A 19289-nucleotide genomic window follows, 5' to 3' on the forward strand; every position below is an offset into this window, starting at 1 on the left:
TGTTTCAAACTTGGGTCGGTCACCCAAATCCAATAGCACCAACTAATGCATATTTAAAATGTGCAAATTAAGTCTGTCTTTTTTATGAGAATATATTTCACTGATTGTTTCTGGTATTGAAGAGAAAGGAACATGAATGGGGGAAGTAGGGGAAAAGGAACCATGTTCCTCTTCAAGACATTGCCCTGCTATAATCAAACTGACAGGTCCATTCTGAAATAAGAGGATCTACATTACTGCAGAAAAGAAATGCCTGATGAGCCAAATATATAAGCAGTAACACACACAAAATGCTGGTGGAACGCAGCAGGCCAGGCAGCATCTATAGGAAGAGGTACAGTTGACGTCTCGGAGTCCTGACGAAGGGTCTTGGCCCGAAACATCAACTGTACCTCTTCCTATAGATGCTGCCTGGCCTGCTGCGTTCCACCAGCATTTTGTGTGTGTTGCTTGAATTTCCAGCATCTGCAGATTTCCTCGTGTTTGCTTATATAAGCAGTACTTGGATTTAAGGAAATAAGTCAGAAGTGATTTTATATTACTGGAGGCAAGGAAAAATGATGCCCCAGTGAGGGAAGAGAGATGTAGAAGGAAGGAAAACTAAAATGCATTAAAGCCAGCCATTTGCAAATAAGTCAAAGCAAGTCTCTTCCTGTCCCCAAGACACCCTGGAAGTTCTATTATATTACTTGTTCTCCATAACTCGTGGTTCTAGAATTAAAGGTGAGTCACCTTGTGCTAGGCTATGTTTGAAATCCAGTCATATTATGCACAGCAAAACTGCACGAACTAAAGGACTTGCCCCTTTGAATATTTCTGCTATAAAAGGTGGGGAGAGCAATGTTGGTTAACAGAACCTAGCTTCGAAATTTCCTGATCAGGCAGATGGAACTTAGGTTTTCATATCTTATTGTTATTTGTCATTTATTTCATTATCTATCTTGTTTCCTCCAAATACTGGCCAAGCACCATTCATCTTTCCCTTTACTGGGTTGCACCTCAGTTAGTGTTGCTGCGCCACAGCTCCAGCAATCCAAATTTAATCCCAACTTCAGCTGCTATCTGTGAGAAGGTTGTATGTTCCCCCTTTGTCTGCATGGATCGTCTCCAGGTGTCCTAACTGAATTGGCAAGGAGTTGACGGGCATATGAGAAAGAAGAAAAATTGAAGGAAAGTAATGGGGTGGGGCGGGGGGGGGGGAATTGCTGTAAGTGACAGTAAGTTCACTGCCATAACTTTAATTTTGAAGCTTTTCAAGTTTTTCGTACTCTCCTAATAGCATGAGCAAGTATAAAATGTGAAAATATTCACCAGCATCAGTGTTTCTGAAATATAAAATCACTACTTTAGCTTTGAGGAAATATAACTTACGTTTCTGGGAAAGTAGAAATGGGTTTTAGCAAGAATACAGAGTCTGCTGTGTCCATTCATTTCAAGTGGTCACTAAAATTTGGCAAACTTTTTCTCACATAAACTGATACTCAATCAGGCTTACACTGTAACCAAGCAAATTGATCAGCAGTAACACACACAAAATGCTGCCTGGCCTGCTGAGTTCCTGCAGCACGTTGTGTGTGTTACTTGGATTTCCAGCATCTGCAGATTTTCTCATTTGTAAATTGATCAACAGGATCAACTGATTGAAATGTGGGTGGAGACAGACATGCTATTGGCATATGAGACTATAATAAAAATAAAAGAGACAGTAAAGAAGCGAAGGTGGTATAGTGGATAAGAGGATAAATATTGCATTATGGAATCCAGGCTGATCTCCTAGAGACAGTTGGAAAATAAAACTAACTTCAGCCCGTTTCAGGGTAGATGACAGCTTTATCTCATCATAGCTTCTACATGAACCAGAAGGAACTCAGAGGATTAAAGTATTCTCTTTGATTGCAAGAGTGTTGGAGCTCAGTATTACACCCACCACATTAATACTTCAATATAGTCACCACAATTGTAAGGGACTACTAAGCAGTTAATTATAGGGAGGAAATGTTACATTTTTGCTTTACATTAAGGAAAAAGAACAGTATCAGGTTGTGAACTAGCCAGGAGCTATTCATCCCTCTTCACCAATGGCAAGGCAAAAGGTAAAGAAAATAAACTGAAGAGTAAAAGTACTGCAAAAACAGAAAGGTACTTCCCATAAAATGCAATAATAAGTTAAATTTCAAGTAATATTCTTTTCTGATGAATTGTTCAAGCAAAATATTCACCGTGTAATTTTTCAGTTTCCGCTTCTCTTCCAGTTCAAACTATGAAATGATTACTATTTTTATTAGCTAATGAACTTTCAAAGCCTCAATTTGAAACATAGCATTTAATAGAAGCAAAAGGAGTCTCATCCTAACAATAAAAGTTCAAATGACCAATTAATAAGAGAACTGTAAGACCACAAGATACAGTGCAGAATTAGGCCATTCAGTCCAACAGGTCTGCTCCACCATTCCACCATGGTTGACCCATTACCCCTCTCAACCCCATTCTCCTGCCTTCTCCCTGTACCCTTTGACGCCCTTACTATCAACCTCCGTAAATATTAATATCTTTTTGCTGTATGGACAAGTAGCTCAAGAATTTCAGGCATCTATATTTTTTTCTGCACTTCAATGAATTTAAGGAAGGATTTAAATTCAAAAATTTACCTATGCTGATAAGAATCCAGTAGTTTTGATGGTCATTATACATATATAATGCCAAAGTTTCAAGCAACTTTTTGAAAGATAATAATGCTACATTACTTTGGCTCTACATCAACTGATATAGTCCTTAATAGCACAGTTTGATAAGGACAGTTAAAGTTCCAATAACATAAGATATCTTAGCCTCGTTTTGTCTGCCCTATTTCCCCAATGAAAGTCAAGCATACTACAAAATATTTCCCGGGAGAACAGTTTCTGCACTGACCTTTGGTCTTGGGAGGAATCCTGAGGTGAACAGTTGAGATGAGTGACTTCAGTTAGCTGTTGACATTACTGCCAAAACTCCACACATTAATTAATCACTTTGCAACAGTTCAAGGTTCTCGCACTGCCTAAGATAATTATGAATCAGTACAATTTACATAGTTTTAGAATGGACTGAGTTCTGTCCATACACTTAATCCATCTTACAGTCCTGAAAGAACTTTAATTCACCATGTCAGATAGAGATCAGGTCACAGTCATAATTATATTTCTGGGTCATTTGAAACCCATGAATTGTCAGCTCCAGTTAAATGTTCTGATAATTCTGAGTCATGAAATGGTTAGATTAAATTAACTTATCATGCACTTTTGTTAGTTTTCTATTAGTTAACTGCAACATCAACAGTTCAGCTCAAGGGAATGATTCTGAGACAGCTGCTTTTACTGAAAATTCAGAAATAATATTTCAGTTTCAGGAATGCTGGAAGGATTCTCCAGGGATTTGTGAGGAAAAGGTCAACATGTTAGATGCAATATCATCAGAACTATCTTTGATTATACTGATCTAGCTGAACACGATACTTGGCTCTGCAGAAGAACCAGTCCTGAACCTGCTCCATTTGGTCTTCCTACATATCTGACCTAGTGCATGTTTCCATCATTTCCCATCTCTGTGGATTTCCACCATTTGATGTTTTCATTTCTTTAACTACTGGTTCAGCTACTCAGCAGCAAAGAATGACCTACAATAGGTTGGAAGCATTCATGTCTCACCACCAGCTAGCCCTAGACAACAGTTTATATATATATCAAGGCAAATTATTTTCTTTGACATCCATTAAAAGACTTCACAATTGCACAGAAAAAAAACACTGGATGTTCTCTTCAACACAGTTTTGCCAGTGGTTGATTGAAAGACATGACATACAATACAGAACATCCAGATCACAAAGCAACAGATCCACCACATTATTGTGGTGAAACAGGTAATTACAATGGATGCCTCTCATGAAAGAATCTGATCAAGACATGATTTGACTGAGTAACACTGGACATGCAAACCACTTTCAAAGCTGAATTGTTGCTATTTTTCCCAACAAGACAACTTCACCAGTATCAAGGGTCAAGCTGCCAGAAACCATTTCTCTTACTGAAAGATCCTTCATTTTAACTGTTTGCAGTTAAAGTATAAAATTCAATCCAATTTATATTTCTGAATGTGAATCAGATTTCTTTCTATTCTGTATTTCTTATGGTGTTTCCTGTGAAATAAATTAGCATATGTGACTATCTGCTCACCTGGACATAACCATAGAGAAAAGGACAAGAGTCAGCTAATAGTGTTATTCAAAAATGTGTTTTGCTTTGCAGCTTTCTTATAAGGTCTCTGGATGCTACGAAAGTTGTAACTGAAGCTATTTTGGAAGACTACTGTTTTCTTTATATATAAACTGAGGTATCTTATATATTTCCCTGTGTAGATACAATCCACGATCGTTCTAAAACAGAGCTGGAGCCCTGAGCTGACCAGGCCAAATGGTCTTCAACTCCCTTTCCCACCCTCTCAAGAAGAGAAATACAATCTGCTACAATGGTCAGAACCAAGTAGTGTTACATCCATTATCATCCACTACACTTTTATACGTCATGATGCCTGCTCAGTCAACTGCTGTTCACTCTGCTAACCCATGACTGCGCAGCAATACACGGCTTGAATCACATCATCAAGTTCGTTAATGACGCGACCGTGGTGGGTCTCATCAGCAAGAACGACGAGTCAGCATACAGAGAGGAGGTGCAGCGGCTAATGGACTGGTGCAGAGCCAACAACCTGTCTCTGAATGTGAACAAAACAAAAGAGATGGTTGTTGACTTCAGGAGGACACAGAGCGACCACTCACCACTGAACACTGATGGCTCCTCCGTTGAGATCGTTAAGAGCACCAAATTTCTTGGTGTTCACCTGGCGGAGAATCTCACCTGGTCCCTCAACACCAGCTCCAGAGCCAAGAAAGCACAGCAGCATCTCTACTTTCTGCGAAGGCTGAGAAAAGTCCATCTCCCACCCTCCATCCTCACCACGATCTACAGAGAGCATCCTGAGCAGCTGCATCACTGCCTGGTTTGGGAACTGCACCGTCTCGGATCGCAAGACCCTGCAGCGGATAGTGAGGTCAGCTGAGATCACCGGGGTCTCTCTTCTCGCCATTACAGACATTTACACTACACGCTGCACCCATAAAGCCAATAGCACCCCTCATACAAACTCTTCTCCCTCCTGCCATGTGGCAAAAGGTACCGAAGCATTCAGGCTCTCACAACCAGACTGTGCAACAGTTTCTTCCCCCAAGCCATCAGACTCCTTAATACCCAGAGACTAGACTGACATCTACATCATTATTTATTGTAATTTGTCCTCTACTGTGCCTATTGTCTTGTTTATTATTTATTGTACTGCCCTGCACTGTTCTGTGCACCTTATGTAGTCCTGTGTAGGTCTCTGGTCTAGTGTAGTTTTTGTGTTGTCTTACGTAGTTTAGTGTAGCCTTGTGTTGTCTCACTTAGTCTAGTGTAGTTTTGTGTTGTTTCATGTAGCACCATGGTCCTGGAGGAACACTGTTTCGTTTTTACTGTGGACTGTACCAGCAGTTTATGGTCGAAATGACAATAAAAAGCGACTTGACTTGACTTGATATAAAGTCCTCTCTGGTCCTCCTCCATCCAAAATGCCTTCTGAAGAACCAGTGTGTTTAAAATCCAGATGTTGACTTTGATCGTTGTTTCGTGTTTCTCCGGACAATTCTAATTTATGCCTTTTTTCCCTACTAAGTGAATGCAAACAAAAAAAAGTGGTCTGATGAGAAAACATGGTCTTGGAAACATAGTTACGAGCACATAATCTTCAGTTAAAAAAAGATCACAGACATGCAGAGGGGGGCAGATGGAGATTTCGGTGTTTCTCAAAATGGTTTTAGATTTATTTTTGGCCACAATCTCAGAACAGAAGTGGACTGGCTCCTCAAGCTAAGTTTTCTTCCTTTAAAAAAAAATTCTTCAGGATCGACAAATGAGGCTTCTCAGTGTCAAATGCAGGTGCCTGGCTGTGCAGGAGAAAGGTGTTTCCTATTTCGCATTGCTCCAGATTTTTCTTTGTGATCCATGGACTTCTGCTGTGAAATGTCTACTAATGCACTGGCTACAGCAAGACCTATTGAGAGGATACATCAAAACAAAACATTAGTACATCGAAAACACAGACATGGATAGTGATGATAACATGAGGAGGTCTATTAAGTGCTCACAAGTGAGTAATTCCATGCCTAGTTCCCTCATCCATATTTTAAGATCTGTCCCCTAGTGAGGAATAAGAATGAGGTCCAGCAGTTCCAACTGGAGAGAATATTTAAGGAGAGGTTAGAGACAACAATAATTATGAGGATAGGTTGAGTAAGCTAGGGCTTTCCTATTTGGAGCGAAGGAGAGTGAGAGGTGACTTTATAGAGATGTACAAGATGTTAAGAGGCATAGATGAGTGAATAGACAAAGGCTTTTTCCCCCTGGGGTGGAAATGGCTCATACGAGGGGGCATAATTTTAAGGTGATCGGAGGAAAGTATAGGTGGAATGTCAGACGCAAGTTCATTTTCTATACAGTTTATGGACCATCCTGCAGGGTGGTAGTAGAGGCAGATACATTAGGGGCATTGAACACCTAGATAGGCACATGGATGACACACAAATGAAAGGCTCTGTAGGAGAGAGACTAGAGTAAGTAAAAAGGTCACACAACATTGTGGGACGAAGGGCCTGTACTGTGATCTAATGTTCCAAGTTCCACCTTTAATCACACACAGGACCATCCTCAGTTCCCTGGGTGGATATGACACATACAGTTACAAGGAAAAAAGAGGATGTTGGCATGAGTAGATTTTCAGTCGAATGAATAAACAGAAATATTGTACGTGGAGGGTTGGTTGTTCACATTCTCTACAAAGATGACTATGATCATATAAAAAAGGTAAAGCAATAAAATAAAATTTATGACCTTAATTTTCAAAGTGACCTCTGCTGGATGTGTAATTGACACATCCTGTATCTCATTTCAACTAACAGTTAACAACATTTGACTTGTTTCTCGGAAATGGAGACACTGTAATCCTCTTCACGGCTTTATGTCAATGCCTAACATACTGCTCCTGAAAAGCCCAGAAGTGAAGATATACTCCAGAAGATACACCCAGTGTTTTATATGGATTAGGAAATAACTTTGTTGCTTTTGAAACTGATCCCTTTTATCAGGAAAGCCAATAATTCCAAATGTTTAAAATAACACAATTTAACCCAGCATATTCGAAAATGGAATGATTTGGATGTAATGACATGAAGTACACAGAACAAGACTGGTGAGGAAGAAGCAGCAATAATTATGTGTGGCCACACCCAGATGCTAGTTTAAATGTTTTGACACATTTTGGATCTTAGTATTCCAGATTGGAACTCTGGGATGGTGGAAGAAGGCTGATACCAATGTTTCAGTCAGTATCAGAACACAATGTCACAGAACAGCCTTAAACCAGGTTTCATAGAGGCAACAACAAAGAAGGTGCTGCAGGAACTCAGTGGGTCAGGCAGGATCTCTGGATGGAAATGGATAATTAACATTTCAGAACAAGGTCCTTTATCTGGATTGGAAGACAGAAGGGAAATGAAGTGGAGGAAAGAGGTGGAGCAAGAGCCACCCCCACTTCATTATACTGGCTATTTCCTCTCTATCTCTCAGTCCAGATGAAAGGTCCTGACCTGAAATCTTGATTGTCTTTTCCCTCCACTGAATATGCTTGACCCACTGAGTTCCTCCAGTATCATTTGTTACTCCAGATTCCAGCAGCTGCAATCTCCTACGTCTCCAGAGTAAAGAAAGAAAAAAATCCTGACTGTTCTTTTCTAAAACAGACTACTAAATACTAGAAAGATAATGAAGAAAGAACAATTTAGACATTAGTGCAAAAAGTGGATATTATCTCACAATGCATGTAGCAGAGCTTTCAAGATGAACATGCCCTCAGTCCAGATTAGGCTTTCCCTTATTATTTTAAGAAAATGAATTTATGCAAATGATGGATGAAACAGTTAAAAAATATAATAAACTACAACATCATTAGGCTGAAGGCAAACCAGAAAAGGTTAGTGTAGAGTTAAAGATAAAGGTACTGAAATGTAAAATGCTGAAATTGAGAGAGTTTAAAAGGGGTCTGTTCTAAAGCAACTTGACAATGAATTAGCAAATACTAACAGATCAGAGATGGGAAATCTGTAAATAGGTCACCCTTGGGATCAAAAGGCACTAAGATTGGAAGAAATTTTATCATGCAAAGGTATCAAAGGATAGCAAAAACAGTGTTGAGATACAGGGAAAATAATAGGAAATAAATTATAATTTTTGTTTTTAAAATGTGTCTTCATTTCCAAGCTAATGAAATAATCATAAATCATTTATCCTACATCCTAGTCAAAATTATCACACAAAATACACAATAGTTTTATATTATTAAAAGTGACACATCATGCAGTTATACCAAAATTTAACTTCAGCAACATTTGGCAAATGGCAGAAATAAATGCATAACATACACTCAGTGGCCACTTTATTGAGTACACCTGCAATTAATGCAGTTATCTAATCAGTCATCATGTGGCAGCAACTCAATGTATATCACATGCAAACATGGTCAAGAGTTTCAGTTCTTGTTCAGACCAAAACATCAGAATGGGGACAAAAATGTGACCTAATTGACTTTGATCATGGAATGATTGTTCTGCTAGTCAGGATGGTTTGAGTATCTCAAAAACTGCTGATCTCCTGGCATTTTCAAACATAACATTCTCTAGAGTTTACAAAGAACGGTGTGAAAATCAAAAAAAAAAATTCTGTGAGCAGCGGTTTTGTGGGCAAAAACACTTTGAGAGATGTCAAGAGGGGAGCAGCCAGATGGTGCAAGCTGACAGGAAGGTGAAAGTAACTCAAATAATCACGTTACAACAGTAGTGTGCGGAAGAGCATCTCTGAAAGCACAACATGGTGAACCTTGAAGTGGATGAGAAGTTTAAGAAGACAACACTGGGTTCCACTCCTGTACCTAATAAAGAAGCGACTGAGTGTATACTCAGGAGCTAAAGTTCACTGCAAACTATTATCACTAACCTGACTGTCCAGGTGGTGGGATTCCTCCCAGTCCTCTTGGTAGCCGTACAAATATTGACAGGATAGCTGCCTTATTGCCAAAGCATGGCTCTAATGCTATGGGTTTTGGGATACTCTGTAAGAGAAACAGAAATAGTTTACTTCACAGAAGACCACTTTCAACCTGTAGTGGGGACAAAAGTATTAAGTTAAATGGAAACAATTCCATCTTCATGCAGTTGACATATTCTAAAACAGATTATTTTCAAAAGGAATCACTAGACAAAAGATGAACTTTATTTGTCACATGTACATAGAAGCATATAGTGAAATGTTGGGGGCAAGTGTGACTATACCTCTAACAAAAATGTATTATGCTCACAGTTTACGAATCCTAACCCGCATGTGTTTGGAATGAGGGTACAAACTGGAGCACCCAGAGGAAACCCACACAGTCACGGGAAAAACATACGACATACGAGCAGAGGAATGGAACCCAGGTTGCTGGTGCTGTAGAGTGCTATGCTAACTGTTAAGCAACTTCTATTACAAATAAAAGTAACGTACAATATCATTTAATTTAGCAAGAATATTCTACTTGGAGAAAGCTGTAGTTATTGTGGAAATCCATGAAAATACAAATATGTGAATAAAACTAAGATAGTAATCTTGGTGAAATATCATTCCTGATTACCTGGTTAATACCGATCTGTCTCAGCAGTTTCACTTATGCAGGTGGGCTGGTGGGATGACTGATTTATACTCATAATCACTAAACTAAGTGATATCAAGGTGGGAATTTAGTCACATGTATGCACCCCAAGATGTATGTTAATACTTCCCTTGGTGGCAAGGAATCTGCAGTGAATACGATGGAAGCAGGTGGAAATCAGTTCCTTACTGGGATTGGTTCTACAAATGAAGATAAAGACCTGTCTAAAGATTAGTTTCATTTGTCACATGTATATTGAAACATATAGTGAAATGTACCGTTTGTCATCATGATGTACTGGGCGCAGCCCACAAGTGTCGCCATGCTTCTAGCTCACTAACCCTAATGTAAGTCTTTGGAATGTAGGAGGAAAGTGCAGCACCGGCAGTCAAAAAAATTCCCTACAGACTGCAATGGGAATCGAATCCTGATCAGTGATCGGTGGTTGGTGGTGATGTAAAGCGATTGTGCTAACCACTAACATTAAGTACTTTGTCCAGCTGACATGGTCATCTTATGCGATTTGATGATTGTCAACAGGACATAATGAAAAACTATGTTCTGCACCCCCATGCACACATATTTCCAATGTGCAGTCATTACATAGTGATAAAGAACTGGAACCACTCAGTCAAGAGCTGCTGATGAATTATATGGTCAAAGTTATCATTTCCAGGACAGCATGCTAGATATTTACTCTGGTTTGGTGTCAACATCCACAGCGATGAGCAAATCTTCGATCTGTTGTGATCAACAGTCTTTGTTCAAGCAGGAAGCTCCCTTTGAATCCTTCAAATTAACATTATCCACTACAGACTTCTATTTAGAATGATTTTCTAAACAACCATTTAAAACTTAAAATTCACATTGTAAGTAATCTGATTTTAGATCATTTGGGTGATGGATGAAATTAAATAATGAATCGATTAATTATTTTAAACACACACATCTCAGTCATTGTAATTAAAATCTAATTTGCTGCTACAACAGTCTAATGTAGCTGAAGCTACCTAGTATTATAAACTCAGCTACGTATTGTAAAAAAAAGAAAACAAATACTGTAAACTGTATTAAAACTGCTATTAACCAGTTAGAGAAGGCAGAATACAAATCATAGTATTTTTTCATTAACAGAGTGAAAGTCTATCAAAAGTTATATGCTTACTCTGAAGTATAATCAGTTTTCCAAATTATACTGACTAACATCTAAATAAAAGAGATGCTTAACACTTACCACCAAATGCAGTCAACAACCAGAGCTCATTCTGTGTAACATCAAAAGACAGTGCTTTGCTGACCATACAGCTGCCTTTTGCTAGTTATTCCCCCTTCCCTGCAGCGTACATCTACTGCTTATTAAACAACACTGATCGTATGCTTCCCAGTCAATCATACACCAAACGCAAAACGTTTGTAGGAGGGATGTGCTTTCAGTGAAGAGAGGGTACAGAAAAAATCCACCAGAATGGTGTCTAGATTGGAGGGCTTTAGTTATGAGAGATTGGACAGGGTGTGTGCCCTGGAATGAAGGAGGCTGAAGGGTGATTAGTAAAGATATACACGATTAAGAGTCAGATAGGGTAGGTAGTCAAAATATTTCTCTCATGGTAAGAATATCAAAATCAAGAGAACACAAATTTAAGGTTGAGAGGAAGGAGTTTTAAAAAGAATCCTAGGTTGGGTTTGGTTGCATAGAAAGTGCAGGAACAACAACTGAGGTGGTGGAGTCAGATGATATTTATAAGGAATTTAATCCATGACCTGGGTGTGGGGGTAGAAGGATGGGTTGGCAAGTGTGCAGACGACACAAAGGTTGGTGGTGAAGTGGCAGATGGAGTTCAACCCGGAGAAGTGTGAGGTGGTACACTTTGGAAGGACAAACTCCAAGGCAGAGTACAAAGTAAATGGCAGGATACTTGGTAGTGTGGAGGAGCAGAGGGATCTGGGGGTACATGTCCACAGATCCCTGAAAGTTGCCTCACAGGTAGATAGGGTAGTTAAGAAAGCTTATAGGATGTTAGCTTTCATAAGTCGAGGGATAGAGTTTAAGAGTCGCGATGTAATGATGCAGCTCTAGAAAACTCTGGTTAGGCCTCACTTGGAGTACTGTGTCCAGTTCTGGTCACCTCACTATAGGAAGGATGTGGAAGCATTGGAAAGGGTACATAGGAGATTTACCAGGATGCTGCCTGGTTTAGAGAGTATGCATTATGATCAGAGATTAAGGGAGCTAGGGCTTTACTCTTTGGAGAGGAGGAGGATGAGAGGAGACATGATAGAGGTGTACAAGATAATAAGAGGAATAAATAGAGTGGATAGCCAGCGCCTCTTCCCCAGGGCACCACTGCTCAATACAAGAGGACATGGCTTTAAGGTAAGGGTTGGGAAGTTCAAGGGGGATATGAGAGGAAGGTTTTTTACTCAGAGAGTGGTTGGTGCGTGGAATGCACTGCTTGAGTCAGTGATGGAGGCAGATACACTAGTGAAATTTAAGAGACTACTAGACAGGTATATGGAGGAATTTAAGGTGGGGGGTTATATGGGAGGCAGGGTTTGAGGGTCAGTACAACATTGTGGGCTGAAGGTCCTGTACTGTGCTGTACTATTCTATGTTCTAATTTAGACAGACAGATAAATAGGCAAGGCATAGGCATAGCAGGAGAGTTAAAATGCAGGCAGATGCACTTATCACAGAAGGGCATGGACAAGGTGGATGACTCTGCAAATGAATCACAGTCTTACGTGGAAAAACTAAGAACTCCTAGCAGCTTGGAAATGAAGAGGTGAAAGGACAGCTATTGCATCTCCTACTGTGGCACGGGAAAGGCTGCCCAACAGGATGTGGTAGTCAAGGGGCAGTACAATGGACCAGGTCAGGGATAATAAAATAGACCTGGTACAATAAAACACACAAAATGCAGGACGAACTCAGCAGGCCAGGCAGCATCTATAGAAAAATAGTATAGTTTTGGGCTGAAACCTTTTCCATAGATGCTGCTCCCTAGCCTGCTGAGATCCTCTAGTATTTTGTGTGTGTTGCTTGGATTTCCAGCATCTACAGATTGTCTCCTGTTTGTGCCTGGTACAGTAGACCTGGTAGTCAAAGACATTACAATGGACCTGGAAGTCAGAGACAGTACAAAGGACCTGGTGGTCAGGGTGAGATGGGGTGATAGGCAGCTGGAGGAGGGATGAGTGAAAACAGTGACAGAGGCTGGGAGGCAGTAGGTGAATTGAGGTGAGGTGATAGGCAGATTGAGGAGGGATGTGTAGAAATAGTGACAGGTAGGGAAGTGATAGGTGGGCATATCAAATGACTGCAGATAACAGAGGAAGAGGAGACTTTTATTTTACTTATAGATTGAGAACAGATCGATTATAATTGCACAATGCAGCAAAACATTTCTAACTTTCCACAGAATATGCAAATACAGCATCGCTTTTCAAAATGAAAGGAGCAGAACTCTGGATACCTGTATATAACTATTTATTCATAATAAGTACCATAATTATTCTCAGAGAAAATTGTTTAATTATAGACTGGCAGCATAGGTTTTGCTGACAAATTTAACTGAACTGTTTGAGGAAATAATAGAATTTATTAATAAAGAAAATTAAGTATAGATCGTATATGTAGATTTTTGACGACTGCCTAATAATGGACATCATGTAGGAATTGTAAAATTATGACATACAGAAAAGAAAGCAACACTTGAGTTGGCTGAGGAATAGTATTGCCAGCAAATGGATGACATTTTTGGACAAGGGGCTGTCAGAGGTTACAGCGGGACATCAATAGGATGCAAAACTGGGCTGAGAAGTGGCAGATGGAGTTCAACCCAGATAAGCATAAGGTGGTTCATTTTGGTAGGTCAAATATGATGGCAGAATTTAGTATTAATGGTAAGACACTTGGCAGTGTGGAGGAACAGAGGGATCTTGGGGTCCGGGTCCATAGGACACTAAAAGCTGCTGTGCAGGTTGACTCTGAAGGCATACAGTCCATTGGCTTTCATCAATCGTGGGATTGAGTTTAGAGCCGAGAGGTAATGTTACAGCTATATAGGACCCTGATCAGGCCCCACTTGGAGTACTGTGCTCAGTTCTGGTCGCCTCACTACATGAAGGATGTGGAAACTATAGAAAAGGTGCAGAGAGATTTACAAGGATGTTGTCTGGATTGGGGAGCATGCCTTATGAGAAAAGGTTGGGCTTTTCTCCTTGGAGCAGCGGAGGATGAGAGGTGGCCTGATGGAGGTGTACAAGATGATGAAAGGCGTTGATCGTGTGGATAGTCAGAGCTTTTTCCCAGGGCTGAAATGGCTAACATGAAAAAGCACAGTTTTAAGGTGCTTGGAAGTAGGTACAGAGGAGATGTCAGGGTTAAGTGTTTTTTTTACACAGAGAGTGGAAAGTGCGTGGAATGGGCTGCTGGCAACGGTGGTGGAGGTGGATACGATAGGGTATTTTAAAAGGCTCCTGGATAGGTACATGGAGCTTAGAAAAATAGATGGTAACCCTAAGTAATTTCTAAAGTAAGCACATGTTCGGCACAGCATTGTGGGCCAAAGGGCCTGTATTGTGCTGTTGGTTTCCTATGTTTCTAAAGGGATGGGACCTGCATTTTTGCTACTGAATTAATGTTTTAACACTGTTCTCATAATAATTCTGAGATTTTGATCCCTGCTTAAAGACACCGTGGCGAGAAAAAACATAAGCTAACTATCCCGTCAAGCCTCATCAGAATTTTGTACTTTTCATCAAGATTCTTTTAAACTTGAGAGCGTAAGCCTGGTCATCTTCATCTGCTCTCATGCAAGAAGCCTGCCATCCTAGGAATCAATCCAGTGAACCCTTGCTGTGCTCTCTCTCTCTCTCTCTTGCAAGCACTTTCTATCTATGAAAGGGAGACCAGATAAGTGTGTAATATTCATGATGTGGGCTCAGCAAGGGTACATAATTGAGCAAGAACATACTGATAGTCTTCCTTAGTGGTAGCAGGTTCTGCACATGAACTTTCGTGTTCACTGAGGGCACTAGTTTCCTTTCAAAACCAACACCTTTCAGTTTCTATCCATTTAGAAAATGCTATATCCTGCACATTGTTCTTTTAATACTATATGCCACATTCTGTTTTCTTTTTGCTTTTATACTACTTCAATGCACAGTGTGATCTGTCAGAATGACACCAAACAAAATGCTTTGCACCGTATCTCAGTACATGCTACTATTATAGGAAGGCTGTTATTAATATAGGACATCTCTTATGAAATTGGGAAGAACGTATTGAGGATTTACCAGGATGTTGCCTGGATTTAGGGGCCTAAGCACCAAGGAGAGGTCGTGTAGATTAGGACTTTATTCGCTGGAATGTAGGAGATTGAAGGGGGATCTGATAGCCATGTACAAGATCATGTGGTGGGATTAATAGGGTGAAAGCACAAAGGCTTTCTTTCCCAGGGAAGGGAAAATAAGAGGGCATTGGTTTAAGATCGGGGTAATTTAAAATAGACATTGGGGCAGCTTGGGATGTTGGGAATGGCAAGGATGGAGTGCTAAGGGAGGGGTGTGGACAGATAGTAGAGAAATAGTGCCAGGGGCGTGGGTTGGTGCGGGTGCAGACACACCCAGCCTTGAGACACCAAGCAAGGTCACTTGATTCCAAACAATTGGTTTACTGATTATTACAGAATATCTCTAGTGTTTCTTGTTCCCTCTCCTCTCCCTTTCCTTTTTCCTAACCATGATTCCCCTCTTCCTGCCTCCTGTTAAATCTCTGTCCACAATAGAGACTCATATCAGAATCAGGTTTATCAACACTCACGTATGTTATAAAAATTTTTTTTGTGGTAGCAGTACAGCGCGATACATAAAATTACTGCAGTACTGTGCAAAAGCCTTGCGAATCTTGTAGAATTTTCTCTATTTTTGCATAAATATGGCCTAAAATGTGATCAGATCTTTATGAAAGTCCTAAAACTAGATAAAGCAAACCCAATTAAATAATAAATAAATAATACAAAAACCATTATATTTGTTCATTTCTTTATTGGAAAAAAGACAAAGACCAACTGGTCTGCCAGGAATTCAGTATCTTGGCCTCCTGAATACAGGGCAGGTTCTCATGGTCAGTCCAAACGACAAAAAGGTTCTTGGCCTCCTGCAGCCAGTAATGCCATTCTTCCAAAGGTAACTTAACCACAAGAAGCTCCCTATACCCGATGTCATCGTTTCCCTCTGCTGAGGACAGTTGCCTGAAGAAGAATGCACATGGGTGCAGGTTGCTGTCCAAAGGTGATCATTGAGACAAGACAACACCCACTCCAACGTTTGAGGCGTCCACCTCCACAACGAAGGGAAAGTCTGGGTTAGGAGAAATCTAGATGGGAGCTCTGCAAAGGCAGCGTGTCCAGACAAAAGGGCCCATGGATTTCTTAGTCAGGGCCATCAGCAGAACTGCCACCAGGCTCCAGAGTGGGACTGATTGGTTCTCCCAAGTGACTCTGGCCTCCTCCTTCCAAAAGGTGACCAATGGCTATTTGGAGGTCGTGAATCTCCGGGCTCTGTATGGAAATATCTTTGCGGTGGATAGTCACAGTGGACAACAGACACTGTTACCCTTGACCTTGTAACCACTGTTACAACATGGCCCTTGACGAAGATGGCTTAGACCCAAATGCTAGAGTATCTGAGGCTGGGATTGAGACATGGTCTCAAATGGGATTGAGAAACAGAGCACAAAACAAATGATGGATGAAATCACTGGTACGCTTACGATTAAGCATTGAACCTGTGATCAGATGTTCCTTAACTACTCAATTCTTGGCACCCAAAAATAAATTATCATATAACTAGAACATCCTAGCCTTAAAGAGGCCACACCAGCTATCTATACTCCAGAGAGTTAGAGCATTTAAATCGCAGAATCTGGCATGATGGAAGTGTCTCAGTGGTAACACAAAGTCCTTACAAGATGGGTGACCCCAGCTATTATCAGAGTCTGTCTGGTGTCAGTGGTCGCATAACTAGGAGTTGTGATATACACCAGCTGCTCATACGACTATCCACCATGGCGGTTTCACATGACCCTGATAGAGGGGTGGGGGGTGGAGAGAGGGGCTAAGCAAGTGCTAACCCTTGACCAAATGTGACCTGCAAGCTAGTGGAGGGAAGGAGTGCCTTACACCTCCTTAGATAAAGACGTATTTCCATCCTGCCACCCAACATTGAGGCAGGAATAGAATAAAAAATATAGTGGTACAGTTACAGAGAAAATACAGTGCAGGTTGACAAATAAAATGCATCATCCATGATGAGGGAGACTGGAAGATGAAGAGAGAGCCGGCAGTCAGAAGCTCACGGTGGCCCCTGCAGGCTGAGTGCAAGTAGACTGCAAAAGCCATCGCCCAATCAGTGGTTCTTGATTTCCCACTGTGACTCTGTGTGCAGTAGCACTGGATTGCCAGAAGCACAATTGAATCATCTGGTAAGACTGTGTGGGTCCCAGAACAGCATTCAAAGTAAATTTATTATCAAAGTCCATAGTGGCAATTTTATTAGGTATAGGAGTGGAACTCAATTTGGTCTTTGAGAAGACACAGTATACGGAATAAGGTGGATGAACTCGTGGCGCAATTAGAGATTGGTCGGTAAGACATTGTGGGCATTACTGAGCTGTGACTGAAAGAAGGTCATAGTTGGGAGCTAAATATCAAAGGATATACTTTGTATCAAAAGGACAGGTAGATAGGCATGTGCGGTGGTGTGGCTCTGTAGGTAAGAGAACGAATTACATCTTTAGAAAGAGGTTGAACCTTTGTGGGTGGAGTCAAGAAACTCCAAGGGTAAAAAAAAAACATTGTGGATAACATATATAGGCCTCCAAATAGCAACCAAGATACAGGGTTGAGATTGGCATGTAATAAGGGTAATGTGACAAGTGTAATGGAGAACTTCAATATTCAAGACATTGGGAAAACCAAGTTGGTGTCGGATCGCAAGAGAGGGAACTTGTTAAATGCCCTGGCCTTTTAGAGCAGCTTCTGCTTGAGCCTACTTGGGGAAAAGCCACCTTAGATTGGGTGTTGTATAATAACCTAAATTTTATTAGTCAGATTAACATAAAGGAACCCTTAGGAGACAAGTGATCATAATATGATTGAATTCACACTGCAATTTGAGAGGGAGAAGCAAAAGTCACATGTATTAATATCGCAATTGAATAAAGGGAATTATGGAGGCATGAGAGAGGAGCTTGCTCAGGTAAATTGGACGGAGATACTGGCAGGGATGACAACAGAACAGAGATGGCTGAAGTTTCTGGAAATAGTACGCCAGGTGCAGGATAGCTATGTCCCACAGAAGAAATTGTTCTCAGATGGCAGGGATAAAGAAACATGCCTGACAAGGGAAGTTAAGGACTGCATAAAAGTCAAGGAAAGGGCATATAAGGTAGCAAAAGTGAGTGGGAAGTTCGATGATTGGGAAGTTGTTAAAATCCAACTAAAGGCAACTAAAAAAAAGTTATAAGAAGGGAAAAGATGAAATATGAGGGCAAACTGGCTGATAATATAAGCAGGATACTAAAAGTTTTTCAAGTTACATAAAGAATAAAAGGGAGGTGAGAGTTGACATTGGACCACTGTAAACTGATGCTAGTAAGGGAGTAATGGAAAACAAAGACATGGCAGATGAACTTAATAAGTACTTTACTTCAGAATTTACTGTGGAAGACACTGGATGTGTGCCAGAGGTCTGTGAGTGTCAGGGAAAAGAAGTGAGTGTCATTGCTATTACAAAGGAAAAAGTGCTATGCCAACTAAAAGGTCTTAAGGTGGATAAGTCACCTGGACCAGATGGACTACATCCTGGAGTCCTAAAAGAGGTTGCTGAAGAGACGACTGATACATTGGTCAGGATTTTTCAAGAATCACTTGATTCTAATATAGTTCCAGAGGATTGGAAAACTGCAAATGCAAGGGAGGAAGACAAAAAAAAAGAGGAAATTATAGGCCATTTAGCCCCACCTCAGTGGTTGAGAAAGTGTTGGAGTCCATTATTAAGGTCGAGGTTTCTGTACAGGGAAATCTTATCTGACAAATCTTTAGAATTCTTCGAGGAAGTAAGAAGCAGGGTGGACAAGGGAGAGGCAGTAGATGTCATTTACTTAGATTTTCAGGTGTTTTATAGGGTGCCACACATTGGGTACTTAGCAAAATAAAATACTATCGTGTTACTGGAGATATACTGACATGGACGGAAGAATGGCTGACAGGTAGGAGACAGCGAGAGGGAATTAAAGGGGCATTTTCTGATTGGCTGCCAGTGACTAGTGGTGTTTCCCAGGGGTCAGTATTGGGACCACTACTTTTCATATTGTTTGTCAATAATTTAGATAGTGGAATTGACGGCTTTGTGGCAAAATATGCAGATGATATGAAGATAGGTGGAGGGGTAGGTAGTGCTGAGGAAGCAATGCGATTGCAGAA

At 40.6% G+C, this 19289-nt stretch overlaps 2 protein-coding genes across 4 annotated transcripts in view; one reads left to right on the forward strand and one right to left on the reverse strand.

The window, feature by feature from the left end:
- The window catches only part of gfra4a (GDNF family receptor alpha 4a), a 422120-nt gene that overhangs the window by 250370 nt on the left and 152461 nt on the right, over nucleotides 1–19289 (forward strand). The gene's annotated exons all lie outside the window — the stretch shown is intronic.
- atrn (attractin) overlaps nucleotides 5485–19289 on the reverse strand; it is a 415178-nt gene continuing 401373 nt past the window's right edge. Inside the window, exons 28-29 of the mRNA XM_063047121.1 lie at nucleotides 9111–9225; nucleotides 5485–6117 (exon numbers count right to left, since the gene is read on the reverse strand). Of these exons, the coding sequence (XP_062903191.1) occupies nucleotides 5993–6117; nucleotides 9111–9225 (240 nt within the window). The 3' untranslated portion in view covers nucleotides 5485–5992. The remainder of the gene's footprint in view (nucleotides 6118–9110; nucleotides 9226–19289) is intronic.

Source organism: Mobula hypostoma, chromosome 4 (genome assembly GCF_963921235.1).
Source record: "Mobula hypostoma chromosome 4, sMobHyp1.1, whole genome shotgun sequence".
NCBI lineage: Eukaryota > Metazoa > Chordata > Chondrichthyes > Myliobatiformes > Myliobatidae > Mobula > Mobula hypostoma.